Here is a 23,597-nt window from a genome sequence, read left to right as displayed (position 1 = left end):
GCCCAGGTTGATACTGACCTCCTGGAGACTCTCCTGCTGCAGCCTCCTGAGCACTAGGATTACAGGTGCGCACCATCACACCCAGCTAAAGCAACCGGTTTTTAAAATACTGCCTATATATTTTGAATAGGCATTTAAAGATATATATCTATATCTATATATATATAGATATATATATATATATAGCAAAGAATTGTTAAGATGAATTTATTTATAAAACTAATTTAAATTTAACATACTACTTGAACTGAATCCTTTCCCAAAAGCAAATTGGTTTATTTCAGAAATAAGTTTGGTTCTTAAAGCAGGTTTAAGTGGCCATTAAACTCATGCTATTGCAATTTAAATGTAAATCATACCAATACATGATAGACACAAAAAGATAAGTGACAGCTACCTTGAAATGAAGAGTGATTCTACGATATGTGCAGCATCAGGAACATGGAAAGCAGAGTTTGATGCAGCAGAGAAAACACGAGTTTAGAGACTTCTAGACACTATAGTCTCTGTTTTAGCTCTATGTGATTAGGGCAAGCCATTTCTACTGTATGAGGTTTATTTATCTCTAAACAGGCAGCTATGAGATCAACATGCCCCCCCCCCCCCTTTGGAGGCTAGCCTAGAGTGTCTATGTAGTTCTGGTTATTCTTGAGCTCTTTATGTAGCCCAGGCTGGCCTTAAACTCACAAAAATCCTCCTGCTCTACCTCTCAACAGCTGGAGTTAAAGATGTGTGCTCCTATACCTGCCAATATCAACCGTTTTTAACCTAGAGTTACTCTGTGCTATATGAATGTGCTTACTTAGGCCTAGGACCAGTAACTTAGCAAACAAGAAAAAAATATTACAAAAGATCTTCAACTGGCATTTTAATTATTTTTCAGTGCTCCAAAATGCACACATTAATAAAAGGAAGCTCACTGAGCATGGTAGCGCTCACCTTTAATCCCAGCACTTGGGAGGCAGAGGCAGGTGGATCGCTGTGAGTTCAAGGCTAACCTGATCTACAACTACAAAGCGAGTCTAGGACAGCCAAGGCTACACAGAGAAACCCTGCCTCAAAAAACAAACAAACAAACAAACCAAAAAAAAAAAAAAGTAAAGGAAGCTCACTGGGGAATCCAAAATTTATGTATCCCACCTTTTGATTAGGGACTGGGGATGGTGATGGTTACGTGGCACTACCATACTGACCCAGTGATAGGACAGAAGGAGGTGCTAGGTTTCCTAACAGATGTCGTTGTCAAATATCTCTCGTCGTCATCTTGAATTATCTGATGGTTACTCACCTCCAGGTGTGTTGATTACCAAACCAGAAAACAATAGATCCACATTCTTAAAGCCGAAGTAGAAGGTCATAGGCTGCCAGAGAACAAGCAAGTCAGTTAGAGGAGACTGACAAGCTACTGGGCTCAGGGCAGGGCTAGATGAGAGGAAAGCGTGAGGCAGTGGGGGCGTGAGTACCTCGGCACTAAGAGCTCCCACCCTGGCCTCCCCGCCTCATGTCTTTTTCTCTTTTCTACATGAATCACAAACACTGGGATTTAACCCAGGAAAGGATGGATTTCAAAAGAAAAGAATAGAGATGAAAAGAATTCTAGAAAGTCCTGGAGCTAGTGTCACTCTAAGAACCTTGCCCTGTGAATGTAGGTAAATCACTAGACTTGCCTGGGGTGTGTGTGTGTGCGTTGGTTTCCCTCTTGGGTAACCTCCCGTGCTAAAACTCCATGTCTCTATTACCCAAGTGTGTGGGCCAGGGCCCGGGCTGTCTCTGTGAGACTTACCATCATCATCATGCTGTCTCCTCCACCGTGGGAGTGTGAGGCCGAGGTGGTCAGGTGATGGTGAGGCGGCATGGTACTGTTGTTGTCCATGTGGCTCATCCCCATATGGTTCATCCCCATATGGTTCATCCCCATATGGTTGGAAGGATCCAGTTTTCCAGAGAAAGATGAGAGTCAGCAGAAAAGTCTTTTCAAGAAAAGCAATTATATATATTAAGAATATAATATTTTCTTGAAAAATACTTTGTTTATACAGAATTTTGCCCAATGAACAAATGCTCTCCTAGATGCAGAGTTCCTTCTTGACTCTGCAGAATTACTCCTCTAAGACACAGGTTTAATGTGTATTCAACTTAAATATAAGGTAAGCAGCCTCTTCAGATGGCAGGAAATGGTTTGTAATAATGTGTAAGTGGAAGCCATTAACAAAATGTAATTGCTCTAAGGCTTTCTAATCATAAACACCAGTAGATAGAAAGCCAGGACTTCAGGTAATTCTCCTAATTGGGATGGTCTGTTTTTAACCAGGATGTTCAGATTCCACTTAAGACTTAGAGGGCAATCAGCCTTGAGCTCATTTAACTCTGGAGAAAGGTCTGTTGCTGCCTCAGGCAAGGAGTGTGCCGAGACTTCAGTCCCACCAGGACATTCGAGTTAAGACGATGGAAAACAGGGTATAAATTGGATGGTCTGCATTAAATTAGGTTTGGACACTGCACATTGTCTTGTATCTGACACCACATTAAAGCAGAAGTCAACATGAGTCAAGGGGCAGTCACTCCCATAGCTACTGTGTGGGCAGGGACTGGCAAGCTGGGCTATGTGCAGGGTTTTCATAAAACCTGTCCCTTCTTTTTCTTTTTGGGTTTTTGTAGCCCTGGCTGTCCTGGAACTAGCTCTGCAGACAGGCTGTAGACTCAAAGAGCCATCTGACTCTGCTGGGCTTATAGGCTGCGCCTCCCCCCTCCACAAGCCAAAGCCCTGTCTTTTCTAAGTTTCATTTATTTTTATGTGTAAGAGTATTCTGGCTGCATGTATGAATGTGATTACTTGTGTGCAGTGCCCAAGGAGGCTGGAGGAGGGTGCTGGATCCCCTCGAACTGGAATTATGGATTTATGTGAGCTACCAGGTAGGGTGCAGGGAATGGAGCCTGAGCCTTTTGCAAAACAGCAAGTTTGCTTAACCTCTGAGCCATCTGTCCAGCTCCTGAAATCTTTTTATGTGTCCCTCAATTCCAATATGCAAAAGAAATTCAAAATAGGACCTGCAATCTCAGCACTCCGGAGGTTGAGGGAGAAAAATTCAGAGTTTGAGTGAGGCAAGCCTGGGCTACATAGTGAGACCCTGTCTCAGAAAAGGAAAAAGAATTCCCAATTACGTATCCATGGACTTGATTCTGAGTGTGCTTCTGATTACTCATTTGATCAAGCTCCTATCACGGGCCAAAGTCGAGCTAAGTACTTGCAGTTCTACAGAAAGAAACCGAAGAACCTGATAAGGAGAGAAGCAGTGAAGTAAACAGAATAATTCCATGATGTAATCAGCGCTATGGAGGAGACAAGCAGGAGCACGACATCGCTGACGTGTGGGGAAGAGATGCACCTCAAGTAGAAAGTTGTGGCTAACTGAAGACACAAATGTGCAGCGACCCCTCCCTCAACTCCTACCCCGTGACTCTATGACAGCAGGCTTACCAAATAGGCACAATTCCATCACAGGCAAAATCAAAGTTCCACTTCCAACTTCAGTAACTGCCATGCTAGACCCTACGTTATCATTATAGAGGATCACCTAGTCTCTTAACACCACTGTTATGGTATTAAGCGGTTTTGCTCATGAAAAGTTTATAATAAACAACAAATAACAGAATATATAATAGCCCACAAGTGTCGACAATGAGACAATTAGCCAGCAGTCAGCAGTTCATGATGGAATGGTGGGATTACTGGTTATAACCTATGATTCTGAACCACCAAATGAAGGAGCCAAAATGACTAGGAAAGGCTCACAAACATCAAGTAACAAATTTTGTTCTCCAGTGCAAGGCTGGAAAATGGTAACATTAGAAAAGCATCAAAGATAATTTCATTCCATATTATCAACAGGAATCCAGGCCATTTTATTGGGCGCTGCCACTTCTAAGAGGCTGAGGGAGATAAAGAAGTGAACCAGATAGTCTTTCCTTAGAGATGAAACAGTCAAAGAGGAAGATGACCAAACACTTCATGACATGTACTCTTTAAAGCAGGAACACGGCACCACAAACAACTTGAGCTCCATACCTTCGGTTTTATGACAACACTGTTTTTAGTAACAATATTTAAAGCCCTGGAGGTTTCCTTTTGTTGAAGCTCCATGTGCCAATTTGAGAGAGACATAAAAAATAAACTCAGCTGGGTGGTGGTGGCACACACCTCTAATCCCAGCACTTGGGAGGCAGAGGCAGGCAGATCACTGTGAGTTCAAGGCCAGCCTGGTCTGCAAAGCGAGTCCAGGACAGTCAAGGCTACATAGAGAAACCCTGTCTTGAAAAACCAACCAACAACCAAACAAACAAAACTCTTGAGACAGCTCAGTGACCCAGGAATTCGTATGTTCAAAACTCAAGAAAAGCTTTAAACTATGCACCTTCTCTGCTCGGTCATGCATGTAGAATGCATTCTACATTCAAAGGCACTAGATAGCAGGAAAACAATCTGCTTGGATTTATTTATTTATTTTATTTATTTATTTATTGTAGTGGACAATGGACTTCTGGAATGGGAACCTTCTGCAAGGATAACCCAGTGATGTTTGAAGAGGGAGGCTACAGATTGGTAGAAATCAACATACAGTGTAGCTCAAACTCCAACCGGAAGTCCTCGTGCTCACTAAGCTTACTTTGAGTACAGTAGCCCAGGGATCCATCCTTAGCTTAGCAGTTGTTAGGGTTCTGGGCTTGACCCTGACAGTGAAGGAGTGAGATTAGAAAAATCCCGCAGACTATCTCCAGCCAAATTTATACAAATATATACTATAATATTAATGGAATGTGCAGCAGGAAGAGCTTAGAAATTATTTCTGAAATGTAATAAGTAAGGGCTAGAGTTAGCTCAGTGGCAGAGCACTTGCCTAGCACAGGTGAGGCCCTGCAATGCATGGCAAAAAAATACATTAAATTTTTTTGTATCATTATTTACTTATATGATTTTTTTCTTGCCTTGCATGTATGTCTGTTCATTATGTGTGTGTGTGCCTGGTCCCTATGGAGGTCAGAATAGGGCATCAGATCCCCCAGAACAGGATCTGTAGGTGGCTATGAGCCACTGTGTGGGTGCTGGGAAGCAAACCTGGGTCCTCTGCAAGAGTAGCCAATGCTAACTGTGGAGCCATCTTTCCTGTCCCCTGAAAATTTAAATTATAATACGTAAATGCTAGTGTATATATTTTTTTCTGTCAACTTAGTTTTTCAGTGATGTGCCATGTGTCTGGATAACTGGCTATATAAAAACATACTTAACTCTATTCATAAGAGACAAACTGGTATTGTTGGTTTCCCTCTGATAGCTTTAAGTTGACCCCAGCTCAGTTCATTCAAGAATAAAAATGGATACTGACAGAAGAAAGAGTAAGTCACAACCCAGAGGCACACAGACTGTCTGCCCTTGCTTCCCAATCTGAGTGGCTTGACCTCTTAGTAACCTGGAGCTGGGTTGTTCTGTTTGACTTATTCATGCTTCTCAAACTCACAGCAACCTAAGAACTGTTTTCTGCAATTTAGCTCCACCCTTACCACATCTTTCTAAGAACACGGTTCAAGATCCACAAAGCAGCTGGTGTACACTTTATGGAATCAAGTTCTCCATTATAAAGCAATTAGTGGACCAGGCAGTGATGAGTAAGAGGTGGAACTTAAAATCCCTGCAATAAAGCAGTGGGGCTGTTTGGACACACTATGGGCACGTGGGAAATCTGTGCTAAGACTCAACTTTCCCTTTGCTCCTTATCCTCTATCATTTCATCACGCTCACACATTATTTATAAAGAACTAACAAAACATGCATAGAACCGAAAAAACAAAACAAAACCCTCGACTCTTAACTTACAATCTGATAAAAACCAACTTGCAAAATTGTTTTGTTACTGGGCTTTTTATAAATACGTAGAAAGAACAGATACTGTACTTTTATTTAAATTGTTGCCAAAAAGAGATCATCTATAGTTTTCTTTAATAAATTCAAGTGGGACCCATACTAGAAAATCCCTTTTGCATTGGATAATGCAGTGAAGGAAGTTAACAGCAGGTATGTGAGGTTCCTTAGCTCCTAGTGTAGACAACTTCTTATGTTAAGGACATAAAAAACAATCTTAGAACTGACAAAAACAAAACAAAACATAGCCAGACCTAGTCCGTATAACTTCTCTAAGACTCTGTCCACTCAGCTTCTCACGAGTACCTTATCTTTAGAGGTGCTTGAACTTGGTTCTGCTGCCCTGATGGACAGCATCAGGTGGGAAAACGGCACACCCTATAGTGTAGAGTCCACACTGTATCTCAGGTAACCAGCCCTGCTGTTCTCTCTGTGTCCTCCTTTCCTGCATCTAAATGTATGTATTCATACAAATAGTTTTCTATTATAATTTATTTGGTCTACCCCTAAGAACTATAAGAAAACTATCTTCTTTAACAAAGACTCACCTAAAAGATTAACTTGAGGCAGGTCATGGTTCAGACCTGTAAACCTTGGGAGGCAGATCACAGTTTCAGGCTAGCCTGAGCTACATTAGGAGACCTAGTCTCAAAAAGCTAAACCAAGCCAAGTAAAACAAAATGCTTAAAAAGCCAGACTTTGCAAGTCCTAGAATCCCTAGCAAAATAAAAATGAATTTGTGGACAGAAGCCAGAACATTAACAAGAAAGCTAAATGCTGCTGGCACTCTGAGCCTCAGAACCTAGTGTGCTTCTAATAGTGAGCTCTAAACTTTACATTCTCTTATTTTCCTGGTATTACATACCAGATACGAAGGAGAAATACTCCCTTGGGAGTATAGAGCAGACCCACAAAAGGCAATAAGGAAGTGGCCATGCTTAGCATGCAGGCCTTCTTCCTAGCCCAGGCAGATATAATCTAGATCTAAAGTCTTGGAGAGTTTTGGAAACACCTAGGTCTTTCCTGACTTCTGTGATAAGGGGGATAAAAAAGGCTTTTATTCTTAAATGATAAGGCTTATGTTTCCTTTAGACTGGTACAATCACAAATCAGACATTCAGCTTTCCTGCTTTTGGCAAAAAAAAAAAGGGTCAAGGTCAAACACATTAAGACACCACAATAAACAGTGATTCATGCTCATGGACTATGTCCACATGATCAAGTGATCAGTTTAGCTGCACTAATACTACCTTTTGATGATCTGTACAGGGCTAGTAGATAGTCTGAAAACTGGCCTGACTTTGTTTCGAGTAGCTTTCAAAACTTTCTTGTATGAAGGATCCATGTACTCCTTCATAGTCAATCTTAAGAATGACTATAAGGGAACTTTCCTATGGCTAAAATGTAAACTCTTCTGATGGCTTTATGAACCCCTCGCCTCTCTTACACACACACACACACACACACACACACACACACACACACACACTCCTTCCCTCTTAGCTTTTCATATTTTAAAACGATTTCCAATTCCAATGAGTTGTTTCTGGCGGCTCCTACATTTAACCTCGGCATTTGGGAGGCACAGGTAGGCAGATCTTTGTAACTTGGAGCTAACCTGGTGTCCATTGTGTGCGTTCCATGCTAGTCAGGGCTATACAGTAAGACCCTGGGGGAGAGGGGAAAACCCAACTGAAACAATGCTTCAGTCTGAGCCTCTAACTTTTTGCCCAAAGGGGATTATCTATAAATCCTCACCTGCTTCCCTTCACAGTGCTGGTCGGGCTGAGAAAGATGTTGTCAGGACAGGCTAAGAACTGAGTAAGTCTCTGCAGACTGTCAATGGTCACTATCTTTATGTTGTTTTCTCTTTCTTCACCACATGTCACAGTCGGCATTATTTCAGATAATTCATGGAGTCCCTGAACGGGCTTTTCATGGGAGGAAACAGGCTGTGCCACTGTACACATTCAAGCAACAGTAGAACTCCTGGGGCTGAATTACTCATACATTAGCCTCCCAGGCTGCATCAAAAGTAACCAGCCACCAGACACATAAAGAGAAAAAATACTTCAAACAATTAGACTTAAGAGCTTTCGTTTATGAGAGCGGCCAATAATCTAGGCAAACAAGAAATGCTGCATGGATTGACAAGTTTTTAAAATCATAAAACAGCAGCTATCAATTAGTGGCTCTTCCTCCTGGGGGCTCTTGGCTAGGGAGAGCTATCTATTCAGCAAGGACAGTAATTCAGCTGCCCTGAGACTCCAAATCTAATTCTGTCTGTTAGGGACAGGAGAGCAAACCTGTGATCTGATTCCAATCAGACAGAAAATGCCCTGTTCCCGGCTATTAGTTGAAGGTCACCTTCCCATGTCTTAAGTTTCATCTGCCCACATCATTCCACCTTATTAAGCTATTCAGACTGAACAAGCAAGAATCGGAAACCTGTTGGGGCAAGACAGACACTGGGGGACTGACCGCATGAGGGATTACATAGCCACCGAGGCCATCACTTTTAAGAGAAAGCGTGTCAATGTCAAACAGTGCTTAAAATGCCCGTTGTCCAGTCCCTACATCACACGTCTGTCTTCTGGACAAACATAAATGGACAGTACAACCACCACATAAGCAACAAAAGAGAGAGAAAAGCCAAAACTAGTTTAAACAGGAGACATGATAATTAGTTTACTGTGAAAATTGTTTTGTACTTTGAGCTCCACTTTCGTTAACTGTAAAACAAGACAGTATATTATTAGTGGAGCCCTACCCAAAACTAAAGCCCGTCTACGTCCTGGCTTGTATCTTGTAGAACTGAGTGCCTCTACCATCCTTACTATTGGACTGTATAGGGAGCACCTGGCCTTATTTACCTTTGTATATCCTACATTAACACCATAGACACAGCAGTAAGTTATAATATCTGCATAAGTAAATTGCTTTTTTGAGACAGGGACTCACCATGCAACTCCAGCTGTCCTTGAATTCAGAGATCCATGTGTCTCTGTCTCCCATGTGCTGAGATTAAAGGCATGTGCTACCACACCCAGCTTCCTTAATATTTAAGAATCCACTAAGACACCCGTAATTTTCTCTTTACTACCGTAAGGAGTCTGGCATGCTCTACAGTATCTGACATGTAACAAACTATTCAATAGCTTTGTTTTAAGAAGTAGCAAAGTGTGGTTGATGTAAAAGTAATAGACAAGTTAATTGGCTGTTTGCCTTACTTCATGCTTAAGTAAAACCTAAGAAAGGGAACCTTGCAGGTAGGACTGTTCATTATTTTTTGTGGTGATGGAACTGAATCCAAGGCTTTGAGCCTGTGCAAACTCTAAACTACATTCTCCAGCCTGCAAGGTGAACTTTTAAGAGTTGGATGAATTAATCTCACTTCAACTATTTATTTCATAGACGTCTCTATAGGTTGAAACTTCAAATGTAAATATTTATATTTTCTGGCCTAACTAGTTTGCCTTTACAAATAGAAGGATTTAAAAAAATGTTTATTTTGATCAACAAATGTGAGGAGAGAGGATGATAGCAAAATTCTTTTTTTAAATTATTTATTCATTTATTTTATGTGTATGAGTGCTTTATTTGCATGTGCACATGCAGGCCAGAAGATGGCACCAGATCTCATTATAGATGGTTGTGAGCTACCATGTGGTTGCTGGGAATTGAACTCAGGACCTCTAGAAGAGCAGACGGTGCTCTTAACCTCTGAGCCATCTCTCCAGACTGATAGCAAAACTCTTACTTGTTTCTAAAAGTAAAGAGAAAAAAGTTAAAATAAATAAAGAAAAAAGAAAGAAAAAAAAAGAAAGAAGGAAGGAAGAGTACAGTGGCTGTCAACCTTCAGGTGAACTGAAATGCCATCCCAGATCCTTAGAAGTGGGTTGTGAAGACACTGTACTGTGACAAGTGACATGTAAGTAAGTGTACACGAGAGTAAATGACAGAGCTGTCAGATTAGATCAAGGTAAAAGAACACTTACTGTATATATTTACTAAATAAATAATTGCATAGAACCTGAACAAATAGCATGTTTAAAAAAACCCTTTCAGAAAATCCAACTGTTAGGGTTCAGGAACAGCCCCATCTAACCACTGGAACACCAGACGCAGGTTGATGGAAGTATATTTGAATGCTGAACAAGAACTGACTGGTCAGGGCCACAGTCAGAACTCGGGAATCAGACTGTGACACTGGTCTGCTTCTAAGGTAGGCTTTTTTTTTTTTTAAATAAGAAAACCCATAACCAGGTAACAGCCAGGTAACCAGGTGGGAAGCGAGGAGGAGGGCAGAATTACATCATTTTGACCAGTTAAACACAAGAAGAATGGATTTTGTTCTGAACACAATGTAGCCAGGTAGGTATTTTAAGCTGACTGGCTAGGGTTTGGGGTAAGAGAGCTCTTGGGGGCTTTCCAGTGCTCTGGGAGTAAGGAGCATATCAAGATGTTGTGGCCTTAATCTAAACGAACATACATTTATCTTTAACCCAAACAGAACATGCACTCATCATCTATTGTTTTATTCTAAGCAGCAAGCACTGAACCTCTCTGGTTTCAGCCACGTAAGGCCTGAGAACTTGAACTTAATTTCACCTTATAATCAAAATGGAGAATTGGAGTCAAAATGGTTTCTGATACACAAAGAGCTGGTGTTAACAGAGGAACTACAGACATGTTAGAAACTAAAGTAGGTCTCAATGGAAGGGCTACAGAGTTTAAGCAGGTTACAACACAACATAGTGCCTGTTATCAAGGTGCAGAGAGCCTCACTGCCTATTCAATGCTAGACTACAAAGTAGAGGCCCCTTTGCTAGAAGCTGAACATCTTCCCAACTAGTGTAGTCTCTAGAAGTTAGGTCTTCTGGCCTCTGGGTTTCACCACTGACAGCCCTGTTCCCATCTTTGCACCTACATTACTCTTGGAGCCCAGGCAACCGTTTCTTCAGCTATAATCAATGTCTACCCTCCCAATCTCTGTGCAAGTCCTCCCCAGCTCCTAGGGTCTACTTCTAAGACTGCTACACATCTGTGCAACACACACCATTCCCAGTCAGTTTTAACTGAGGCTAGGCAACAACAAATCCCTAAGCTGTTCTCATGACTGTTTGAATCTGTGCTTACTTCTGTCAGCATGCTAACATAATTGGATATGGAGAAGGCAGAAAAAAGAGCTGACTGGAGGCATTTCTCCAAAATTTCTTCTCATCAACCAAACATTTCAAACCTCTTCTGAAAACCTTTTATTACTGTTGTTATTATTATTATTACTAATTATTATTATTATTTTGACATGCTAAAGAAAGAAGCCTTCAAGCAATCAGAACCTCAAAGAGACAAACGAACTGGAGAGACCCTAGAAGCCACAGCATGGGCCCTTGTGTAAATATAAGAATTTTTAATAACTGCTCCAACATCTGTGAGGCCATACCAGCAAAGTATTACTCCATCCCAGAACTCTAGGTGAACTCTTCCAGTCAGCCAGGCACGGAAGGTGTTCCACCGCGATCTGAATCGTGCTGTTTGATGGTAATGATGTTGTTTAAGGAACCAGCTGTCCAGGTTGAACTAGTATCTCTACTTGAGGTCTCTACTGTTTCTCAAGCGGGCACACTGATTCACTGCCTGACTTTCAGGGCTCTCTCTTTCTCGCTCTCTCCCTCTCCTATCTCAGTATAATCCTCTCCACATGGGTGTGTTTCACCTCCCCTTCCCTTATCAAAAAGTCTAATCCTCTTTTTAGCTTTTCTGAATGAATTTAGCACTTTGAAACTTTTTTCTTTTTTTTGACTATGTCCTCTTGGAACTCCCTTTTCTCCCATTATCTCCATAGGTCCAAATCCTGTCACTATTTACACTTATTGTGCACTATGTATATGCACCCAAACTAAGTGTGAACTCTAGTTCATTCTGTGAACTAGAATGTCACTTTGATGGGGTTTTTCTTGTATTTCTTTATTTTTATTAGTGTTTTTTAAAAAAGATTTTTAAAATTATGTATATAGTGTTCTGTCTGCATGTATGCCTGCATGCCAGAAGAGGGCACCAGATCACATTATAGATGGTTGTGAGCCACCATGTGGTTGCTGGGAATTGAACTCAAGATACTTTGGAAGAGCAGCCAGTGCTCTTAACCTCTGAGCCACCTCTCCAGCTCTTTTTCTTGTCTTTCTTTCTTTCTTTCTTTCTTTCTTTCTTTCTTTCTTTCTTTCTTTCTTTTTTAAGACAGGGTTTCTCTGGGCAGCCTTGGCTGTCCTTGACTCGCTTTGTAAACCAGGCTGGACTCGAACTCACAACAATCCACCTGCCTCTGCTTCCTGAGTGCTGGGATTAAAGGCGTGTACTACCACCCCCGGGTTTCTTATATTTCTAACAAAAGACACCTCTCTCTCTCTCTCTCTCTCTCTCTCTCTCTCTCTCTCTCTCTCTCTCTCTCACTTTCCTACTTATGGAAATTTTAACTGACAGATCTTAACATACAAGATAGAAAATATCACATGTACTTGGTAAGTTCCTTGAGGACAAGAAACCTTCCAGCCTCTGGAAGAACGCTCTACAAGCAGTCTTTCAAAAGGTATTGGTTGGGCTGTGTTGGTTGAGGGTTCACCAGCATGCAGGAAACCCTGAGCTCCATCCCTAGCACCACCATGTAAACAGGGCACAGTGGTACAAGTCTGTATTCCCAGTGCTTAGGAAGTAGAAACAGAAGCACCAGAAGTTTAAGATCATCTTCAGCAACACAGTGAGTTCAAGGCTAGCCTATGCTACATGAGACCCTTCCCCTCCCCCCAAAACAAAGTATTTTATTAACTCTTACAAAATCTATGTAGATTTTAATATCTATCTACATGGAACCAGATAAAAATGACAAGCTATTTCTTTTCTTGTAGGGGAAAAAGCCCTTATCAAATATAGAAACAAATAAATATGTGTAAGTATATACAATTTGTGGGAAGTGGATGAAGGAGTACACAACTGTAGATGGGAATATTAGACAGAGTGGAGCAGGTAGGAAGAAAAGAGGAGCACTTTTTAAGGAGGTGGCATTTAAGCATTGCTAAATTATTAGAGCTCAGTATATGAGCAGGAAAGTGTCCCACCAAGGCACAAGAAGAAGGTAGGACATCTAAGGTCAACAACACATTCAGGGAGAGAAGAAGTTAATTAGATTGAAGTGGCTGTTCTTTTGTTTGGACAGTGCTCACAAAGAGAGTTGAGGAATATTAGGTAAAGGACTTATAGCTGATCAGCCAGGAGTCTATAACTGTATCTGAAGGGTAACTGCGTTATTTCCAAGTAGCAAGCAGGGAGTGACATAATCGTGGCTCTGTTTATTTCTGGTTCCTGGAGATAATTCTTTATTAGCCCATCGTCTTTAGGTTTGCAGTAAGTACCGTTGTGTTGAATTCAAAGCACACAGATAAAGCAGTCGAATTTGATACTTGCCAGCCAGCCAGCCAAGCAAACAAATACAATGCAGGAAGGCTAAGCTCCAGGAAGAACACGCGGCGGAACATAAAAGCCACAAGCGTTTACTAGTTCTCCACTGGACCCCATAACTACATTACTCCAGGGCACTTTCTGCAGTGACACAAAAGAACCCTTGTGCCTCACACCTCTCCCACACCACCAGTGACTACCAGGAGGTAGTTCCAGCTTTAGTGGTCTGCTTTAAAGACACGGACAACATAGCCACAAGCTGGATGCTGGTTCCAACACCACCGTACAGAATTATTTTGTGTAAAACACTTCTTAGTCTCAGTATGGCTGACTATTTGATTTAGACAGTCCCCCATTACAAGCTGCCACATGTTAGAGGATGTTTAACAGCACCCCCAGCCTCTCTCACAAAGTAACAGTAGGAAACCATTTCCACTCACAGACGCACACTTCTCTGAATTCCCAGGCAACACTGACCTGGAGGCCACCAGAACTTTCATGGTAATTTCAATTAGAACTTTTGGTTCTAGCCCTGATTATTTTCCTTATACGCTAGGCAATTACTCTTTCATAGTTCTCTTAGTCAAGGGATAGAATAATTTATCTTTAGCGCCTCTTCGCTTTAAAAGTTCAGACGTGGACAGCACTTTCAGTAGAGCAAGTGCACACTGGTCTTTCCAAAGGAACTCGGTGCCGCTATGCTTTAGACATTCTGACCTCTCAGGGTCTTTAGCATTTATTTATCAAACACACTTAGATCAATTGTCACCTTCCAGTTCACCTTTAAACAGTCCTCTCCTCTGAGAGGCATTCTGGCAAAGTTTAGACAGCAAGAGCCTTCTCTGCTTCTGGAGTCAAGCTGCTGACTGGTGTATGGCTTGCCATCACTGGAGCTCAGAGCCAATTATTAAACTTTGAGAGAATAATATGAACACATAAAACTAGGATAATATCACAACATTATAAAAATAAAATGTAAATGTACATATGAAAGCAACTGCTACCTTAATAACACATAGTAAATAATGAATGCTAATTACTTTCTTCCTAATGCAAGTTCTTCTCAAAGCACAGTCCAAAGACTACTTGGATCAGAATCACCAGTAACATTGCTGAAAACAAACTCAGGAAGCTAAGGGGGCAGGATTATGAGGTCTAGGCCAGCTTGAGCTACATGATGAGTTCAAGGCCAACCTGGCCTACCTAGTGAAGCTTTGTGTCAAAAAAAAAAAAAAAAAAAAGAAGAAGAAGAAGAAGAAAGAAAGCAAAGCAAAACAAAAACAAGGGATGGAGAGATGGCTCAACAGTTAAAAGTATGGGCTGCTCTTTCTAGTATCCAAATTAGCATCTCATGGCAATCTGCTATAACTCTAGTCCCAGGGGGATTCCCACAGCTTCTGGCCTCCAAGGGCACCAGACACCCACCTGATACATGGCCATTCAAGTGGGCAGAACACCCATACATATGAAAATTTAAAAACCAATGAAACAATACCACAATACCCTCCCCCATCCATTCTGTGCTCTGTGGTTTGCCAGGTAAGCACCATACATTGAGATAGGCCAGTGAGAGGGCTCAGTAGTCAAAGGAACCTGTGGCCAAGTGCTTTTACCCTAAGCCACCTCTCACTGGTCCCAAATTGTATTCTTTGTGTAGTTTTGCATTTCCAGTTTTAAAAACAAGGAAGCTATGAACAGAAGAGATATCTTTCCTTCTTAGTTATGGTAACTCTGCAAATGTGCAAGGAATCTTATTAACTTTCCGGTGAGTAGGATGGTGGTACTTACTGGTTGTGGGCCTGTGGGCAAACTACTTAATAGCTTTGTGCCTCAGCTCTGAAATAGGGAAAATAAAGTAACTTATCTCAGATTACTGTAAGAGATACTATCAGGACTCCATTGAGGCAGCAGCATAAAAGGAGAGCCTAATGCTCTCTAATAGGGGGTGACAACGCTGGGTGTGGTAGAGCATGGCTATAATTCCAGCCTGCACCCATAAGGCTGAGCCAGGAGGGCTGCCAGGCCAACCTGGGCTAAACACTGAGACAGCCTCAGACAAATCAAAATAAGTAAAACAGAAAGAAGACAACAGCATGTGCAAGGAGACAAGGATGACGTAAACACTCAGGCACAGTGTCAAAACACAGTAAAGCCTCCACAGACATTCAGAATCGGTACATTGTCAGGTGTTATGGCGCCCACACCTTTAACCTCAGCACTGGGAGGCACAAGCAGGAGGATGTCTGAGAGAGGTCAGCCAGCGTGACAATGAAAGAGACAGTCTCAAAACCAAGTAACAACCCCCCCAACTATAACTGTTTTTTTTTTTTTTAAAGACAAAAAACTGAGTGGTGGTGCACACTTTTAATCCAAGCTCTGAGGCAGGCTCTGGTCTACAGATTGAGTTCCAATGCAGTCAGGACTATACAGAGAAACCCTGGCTCAGAAAAAACAAAAAACAAAACCCAACTCAACCCAACCAAACCCAACCAAAAGCCCCTCTTTTAACTTACATTTACTTAGCTACTGTTTGTGTCTAGGTCTTTAATCCTAGGACTCCAGAGGTCAAAGTAGAAGGAATTGCTTTTCTTCTTCCACCTATGTGAGTTCTAGAGAGAAAACTCTGGTTCTAAGAGAACTCCTGGAAAGAAGCTGTCTGTAGAGGCTGATTGACTGCTAAAAAAATTAAAAAATAATGTAGAGTCTGGAATATTGCTGATCCTATAGTTTAATTAGGGATTCTTTTGGGATGTCTTCAGGCCCCCTCAAAGATCTATTCCTTGCCCACCTCAGTAATCAGAACTAACACACTGAAAAACAGATGAAAACCTTTGCATATATTTACTTCAAAAATTCTATACCAACTGAAAGGCTGAGAATGCTATCAGATAACACTGAGGCCTATCTGCTTGGCTGCTAACCTGCAAGCCTGGAACTCACTATGTAGACCAAGGTGGATTTGAACTCACAGAGATCAGTAGGAACTACAAGTGCACCACCACACCAGGCTTCACCCTTCTTAATCTGCTACTCTATAACGACACAGGTATAAATCCCAGGGCCAAGCCTTCCTTCCAATCTCCATCCTTCTCAGTTGGGAGTTTCAGGAGTGTGGCTCAACCTTTCAGAGGCAGGGATGCCCCTCACCTATGTTGACCATGTGCTCAGTCATTTTCCTAGTTCATATCTGCATCTTACTTTCCCTACAATGTTTCAAAGTTACCATTTCTGCCTATTTTATGACTATAAAAGATGCTTTTAAAATGTATTTTTTTATTTTTTTCTGAGACAGGATGTAGCTCTGTGTAGCTCTGGCTATCCTAGAACTCACCCTGTAGACCAGGCTGGCATTGAACTCACAGAAATCTACCTGTCTTTGCCTCCTGAGTGCTGAGATTAAAAACACATGACACTACCTCCCAGCATAATTGCATATCTTTGAATATATATTTCTACAGTAATTTCACTAGGGTTTTGGGAAGGAAAATATGGAGGTTCTGAACCTGCCATCTTGTCTACCTTATCTTTTCTACATTCTAGTTTAGGAATAGGAGCAGTTCAGAGGTCAGGATCACACCCTCTGGTATTGCTGAAGTCATAACAAGAAAACTCTTTTCACTGTTGGTTTTTTGAGCCTTTGACAGATAGCCTAACTAGGCAAAAGGTGGCCTGCACGGCTTCAATCATCCAAAAGCAAATGTCCCTGAAAGTCTGGAAACCTTTAGTAGGGCTACCTAGGGAAGCCACATGTCAGCCTGCAATTCTGTCTTCTACCTTCTAGGAGTTGTAGTGCAACAGGTGGCCTGGTTATTGTTTGTCCCCAAGGGTTCACTGGAGCCATTCCACAGAGAGACTATGAATGATTACAGCCTGGTCAACAGGTGGGTTTTATTCTAAAATCCAAGAAATCAACACTAATCAAACTGTGTCTTCTTACTGTACTCTTAGAGGCTGTAGTTCATAGTTGTCAGATATGATGGTGTACACACCTTTAATCCCAGCACTCAGGAGGCAGAGGCAGAGGTGGAGGCGGAGGCGGAGGCAGAGGCGGAGGCAGGTGGACCTCTGTGAGTTACTTTGAGGCCAGCCTGGTCCACATGCTGAGTTCCAGGAGAGTTAGAGCTACATAATAGACTCTACCTAAAACAAACAAACAAACAAACAAAAAACAAAACAAATCCCTCAGAAACCACCACCAATCCCCTCAACAAAACAAAAAAACCAAAACCCCCACAAACACAAAAATAAATAAAAATGAAACCAAAACAAAAAACGTTAGCTACTCACTTTGAGTTTTATGGCTCATACACATAAAGTGAAATTTGTGGGAGTGAAAGGATACCCCATGTTTGATATATCCCATACACTGTGCCTATTGGGAATGAGCAAACTCTCTTTGGCCATAGGGATGAAGGGCCTAGAGCATCTCCAGGCCGCCCCCGTTCTGCTGGAAGCTCCCTACCCTAGGTTCTCCCTAGTTACAGGGAAAACCTGCGTTAGCCCATTAAGTTAAGATAAAAACTGCTGCGTTGTTAATACAGCCTTGAAGGGAAGGCATACTTCCCTTCCCCTTCCTACCCTCCTCACTGTCTCTTCTGCCCGCAGCCTGAGCAGGCCCAGTGCTCCAGTACTCAAGGACGACTTCTCCATCTTGCTGGCGGGGTCAAGCAAGTTCATGTTCCCAGGCCCAGGGACCTACTCCTGTCCTGACTGGTGGAAACTCACTAGCTCAACCTCTTCAGTTAAAATGATTGGGCCATACTACAGCACGCGCGCGTGCGCGCGTGCGCGCGCGCACACACACACACACACACACACACACACACACACACACACGTTCCCATCCTTTAAAAATGTTGTACAATCTCCCTTTGGGGATGTGGTTCAGATCTCTAACTGGCTGCCTCCCTGAGCTCAGAAAATAGAGCCTTTATTTGTAAGCTTCTGTATCTAAACTGAGTGATCTTGGCTTCTACCCCGAACTCAACATGCCTGCTACGTGTGCTGCCCACCACAGCCAGCGTAACAATGCTCCAAATTGTCAGCCATAACACCAAGAATGACACTGGAACCCAGGAAGATATGTGTATGCATTACTGCAACACACACACACACTTACACCCAGCTCCTCAAGATAAGCACTCGTCCTTAGTCTTTTCTGTGGATTATGTAAACGGAGGAGGAGTTGATAGGTGACAAAGTTGTGCAGAGAAAAGGGACGGCAGGAACCTGGAAGGGTAGCAGAGGCTGGATTACTTGATTCAGTACCCTCTACTCCAGGGGCCACAGGAAATTCACACAAAAAGGACAGGAGGCTCTGGCTTAAAGCTGCACAAGTACACTGCAAACTTCAGAAACGCCTTGAGAACCTGGCAGCAGATTGAAGGAGGTGAGAAAGGAGGGCAGAGGTTATGGTTTGTGCTTAAGGGAGTATGGGGGGGGGGGGAACCAGGTGACATGGCATACATGCCTCCGATCCTAAGACCCCACAGGCAGAAGCAGGAGGATCAAAAGCTCAAGGTTGCTGGGTGTGGTGGCGCACGCCTTTAAACCCCAGCACTTGGGGGAGGCAGAGGCAGGCAGATCTCTGTGAGTTCAAGGCCAGCCTAGTCTACAAAGAGTCCAGGACAGCCAGGGCTACGCAGAGAAACCCTGTCTTGAGAAACCATAAAAAAGGAGGAGGAGGAGGAGGAGGAGGAGCAGCAGCAGCAGCAGCAGCAGCAGCAGCAGCAGCAACATAAGGAATCTGAGGCTGACCTGGCCACAAGGGATTCTGACTCAAAAGACTACTTCTATTATTAAAAAGAAAAAGAGAAGGTATTGGCTGACAATTCTGACTTGCTTTAATGGTCTCTAACATCAAAGAGACATGACTGTGAAGATGCTGCATACTTCACAAAGTTACCATACATATCCCATAATTATTACAGCATCTGAGAGGAGGGTAAAGCACATTGGCATGGTATTCCTTTTAAATCTCACTCCCTCTACAGACTTTTATAAAAAAATGAATGTTCTGGTGTAAGGTAAGTATAACTGGGACATGACCCTGTTTCTAAGTTTATAATATAGCCACCGTGTAAGTTAGCTCTTATGTGATGTCATACTGAAAAGCATTAGAAAATGTCTAGGACTTGACGCAGGTAATGTACCTCAGTGTAGTTTGTAAATCTCAGCAGAAACCCCATTTACAGGAAAGGGACACATACTAAACAAGCCCCTTGTGCAATACCAGTGGCGCCTAGCTTTGCCTTATCAGCTTACAGTTCTGCTCAAGGCCTCTACCAGGGCCACCTCACTTATCAAATGAAAAAAGAAAAAACATTCTTAGCAACTATTTAAAAACTAAATCGCCAAAATGAGATATGGCTAATCTAGACAATTCTCTTGGAGAAGCCTACACCTGTACCGGGTGCACCTGGCTGCCCCTCCCTCCCTCTGTGAAGCTTAACTACATCTGTCCGTCTTCTGAGTGATTTTTAAAAATTTTTTCTTTCTTTCTTTCTTTTTTTTTTTGGTTTATTTATTTATCATGTACAGAGTGTTCTGTCTGCATCTTCATATCTGAGCCTATATTAAACATTTTAAATGTTCCTAACCGGTCCAGAGAATTCCTCAGGCAGAGGGTGGCAGTGTAGAGCTGCATCTGTCTTTTTGCACCTGGCAAAGTTACCCATACAAGGACCCTATTAAAGACTTGTCTCTAAATAATAGAAGTTAAGATGTTCCAAACTATTTTTCTTTCTTTCACTGTGCATTGGCATTTAAAACCCTACAAGTAGTCTTCAGTTACAGTGTGATGCATGCATCCCCTGACACCCTGAAACAACTCAAAATATTTATCCTCAGGGCAAATACGTGATCTTTTATATATACAAAGCTATGCACTACATGACTGGCTGTGACACCAAAACACTGAAAGTACAACCCAAGTGTTCACTGATTAAATTAGTTATCATATTTCCAGACAATGGAATACTCTATAGCCATCTGGGAGGTGAAATGGCTGTATACTTTTACAGGATCATCTTCCAGATATATTATGAACTCGGTGGGAGGAACAGAGCACACTGTATAATTTATAAAAATATTAAGGGGAAAAGCATACACATATAGTTTATAATTTTAAAAATTAAATGATCAGGTCCAACTCTTATTTTTCTAAGATGGAGAAACCAAGGCACATGTTTTGGAGAATGGCGTTAACATCCTTTCTAGCCAGCTTCACATTTGCTTCTGCATTGGGACTCTGTGAGGCTCAGCCAGCCCATCTCTGGTTTGCTGGGAGGTGGCTAAGCAGGAGGGGTTTCTGAGCCCCACATATCCTGTTTTGGCAGCAAACAGTACAGAGGCTCTGTTCTTTAGCCCACTCTCACCTTTCCACACAAAGAAGATCAAGTATAAAAATACGTTCTTCACAAAGGCCTTTAGAAAGCTTTTATTTGTCTGTTCCCCATCCACGTCTCCAATTTGATCCAACAAACAAACTGAAAAGGTCCTTTAGTTATGCAATGGCAGAAGGGCCCAAGTCCACACGGGAGTGGACCTGCTGGACGGTGTACTCTACTTCCCAGCTCCCTTTTGTTGCTGGCTAAGCCACATCCTGGAATCCAGCAAGCACGGCCTGCACTCTTCCTTCTCTTATTGCCCCACTGGAATCTGGGTGTAGCTTCAGTTCCGTAATCACAACTATTTCGAGTGTGATTTATGTAAAGCTTTCTGAGTGCTTTATGTGTAGTAGCAGAGTGGAGCCAAGTACTGTTTACGTTTCACAGACTGAAGTTTACCACATATTAGCTATGAGATATTAAGAAAAAAAATCACTAGTGAGATGGCTCAGTGGGTAAAGGCACTTGCTGAGTAAAGCTGGTGACCTGAGTTCAATCCCTAGAATCCAAGTAGGAAAGAACTGACTCTACAAAGTTAGACTCTGGTCTCTACACATGTGCATGCCCACACCCACACCTGCACACAGAGATTAGCGGCTCAAGTTGGCCTCAAACCTTCTGTGTGGCTGAGAACAACCCTAAACTCCTGATTTTCCTGCCTCCACTTCCCAAAGTATATAGCTTTTTTTTTTTTTCATTTGATTTAAAGAACACTAGCTACTCAGACACACACAGGACAAAGCATTTCTTTAGTTGCTTGCTTGCTGTAGTCAAAGGCAGGCTGTACTTGCTACAATCCAAAGTCTTTTATTGTTTAAACTTTTCTTTAGTTATGGAGGATTTCAACTGATATACTCAGAATATGGTATGAAACAGAAATTAGAAAACAGGTAAATTGTTCCTTTTATTCAGTAGGAAAATGCAATTAAATATATAAAAGGAATTTACACCCCATCAAACTACTAATTAACAAAAGATGACTTATCGAAGTGGAGTAAGAGAGTGCAACTAAAAACAAGAAAGTTGCTTCTGGGTGTGATGGTTCAGGCCTTTAATCCCAACATGGGAGGCAGAGGCGGGGAGTTCAAGACCGCACAGTAGGTCTACATAGTGGACAAATGAACAATAAACAACCCCTCATAAATCATGTTGTCTGAAACTCCGGATAGAGGCTTCACGGTGCAATGCAGCAAGCACTGCGCTGGGTCCAGGAGGAGTGTACTCTAGACCTGACCAGGGGCTTGCGGGCTGTGCGAACCTGAGGAACATATTCAATATTTCTCCTACCCTTTCACAAGGTAGCCTATTTATCAAACATTTCTATTATGATAGTAAAATTACAGTTATGAAGTAGAAATGAAATACTGTTATAGTTGGGGGTCACTAAACACGAGGAACTGTATTAAAGGGTCACAGCACTAGGAAGGCTGAGAACCTCCGCCCTAGAACTAGAGTCACAGACAATCGGGAGCTGCCATGTGGTGCCGGGAGCTAAGTCCAGGTTCTCAACAAGAGCTGCCAGTGCTCTTAGTCACTGAGATATCTCTCCAGCCACAGAGAGATTGACTAGCTTTTTAGATTGATTTACTTTATGGGAACAAATGTTTTCCTGCATGTATTATATGTGTACATGTACCATGTGCCTGTCTGATGCCCATGCAGCTCAGAGAGGGCATCAGATCCCCTGGAACTGGAGTTACAGATGGTTGTGAGCCACCCTGTGGGTGCTGAAAATTCAAGAGGGGTCCTCTGCAAGACAAGCAGTGTTTTTAACTACTGAGACAGCTCTCCAATACTTCCTGTTCATGTACTGACTCAAAGAGCGAAACACACAACTAACTACAACACAATTTGAGATGTATGAGTTACAGACAAAGACTGCATGGGAGCTGACAAAGGCTGACAAAGGCTGGGCATGCTGGCACACAACTTTAACCCTAGTGCTTGGGAGGTAGAGACAGGTCCATCTCTGAGTTCTAGGCCAGCTTGGTCTACATGGTGAGACCTTCTCTAAAGAACCAGAAAAGGCTAAGTGACAATGGAACAGAGACTATTGTGGATACACAATTAACAGGATTCCCTTTTATCTTAGAAACCAAATGGCTACATTCCAGTGCTCTGAACTGCTTGAAAATCATACCAATACTTATTAATAGAGGTGTTTGTGTGTGTGTGTGTGTGTGTGTGTGTGTGTGTGTGTGTGTGTGTGTGTGTTTGAAGACAGGGTTTCTCTGTGTAGCCTTAGCTGTCCTGGACTGGCTTTGTAACCACGCTGGCCTTGAACTCACATAGATCCACTCCCTCTGCCTCCCATGTTGAACCATCACACCAAGGAGCCATTTTCTTGTTTTTACTTGCACTCTTACTGCACTTTGGTAAGTCACTTTTTTTGTTAAGTAGTGGTTTATTAGGGAAGGACTCAACAAGACTAAAAAAGATGTGCTGCTAACATTTTGCTCTCAAGCCATTTTCTTGAATTTACTTTTGAGAGGCAGACTTCCATCTCATGCTGTATTGCATAATGTCCTCAGCCTTCAAAAGCAGGCTGTGTACAAACCCTAGGGCCATTGTGTAAAGGAAAAGAGGTAGGGTGGACCCTTCTCAACCCCTTCCTTCTCCACAGGGTTTGCATTCCTAAGGATGGGCCCTTCCTCTGCGTGGGGATGTTACCTAAATCATAAAATGATACAGCTCAAAGCCATGGAACTTCAAAAGCATTTTCTTCCCAGTACTACTATAAGATGTGTGTGTGTGTGTGTGTGTGTGTGTGTGTGTACACTAAGGCACACTGTAATGTTTTTTGTTTTGTTTTGTTTTTTGTTTTTTTGAGACAGGGTCTT

The 23,597-nt window shown here is 42.2% G+C and overlaps 1 protein-coding gene across 1 annotated transcript in view; it reads right to left on the bottom strand.

Annotated features, from left to right (window-relative positions):
• Nucleotides 1–23,597, bottom strand: part of SLC31A1 (solute carrier family 31 member 1) — a 34,430-nt gene that overhangs the window by 4,893 nt on the left and 5,940 nt on the right. The window contains exons 2-3 of the mRNA XM_084752052.1: nucleotides 1,784–1,970; nucleotides 1,289–1,361 (exon numbers count right to left, since the gene is read on the bottom strand). Of these exons, the coding sequence (XP_084608178.1) occupies nucleotides 1,289–1,361; nucleotides 1,784–1,918 (208 nt within the window). The 5' untranslated portion in view covers nucleotides 1,919–1,970. The remainder of the gene's footprint in view (nucleotides 1–1,288; nucleotides 1,362–1,783; nucleotides 1,971–23,597) is intronic.

The sequence above is a fragment of the Acomys minous genome, assembly GCF_964271855.1.
Source record: "Acomys minous genome assembly, chromosome: 1".
Classification (NCBI taxonomy): domain Eukaryota; kingdom Metazoa; phylum Chordata; class Mammalia; order Rodentia; family Muridae; genus Acomys; species Acomys minous.
Note: the sequence above shows the minus strand (reverse complement) of the source record. Positions and strands in the feature narration are given on the sequence as shown.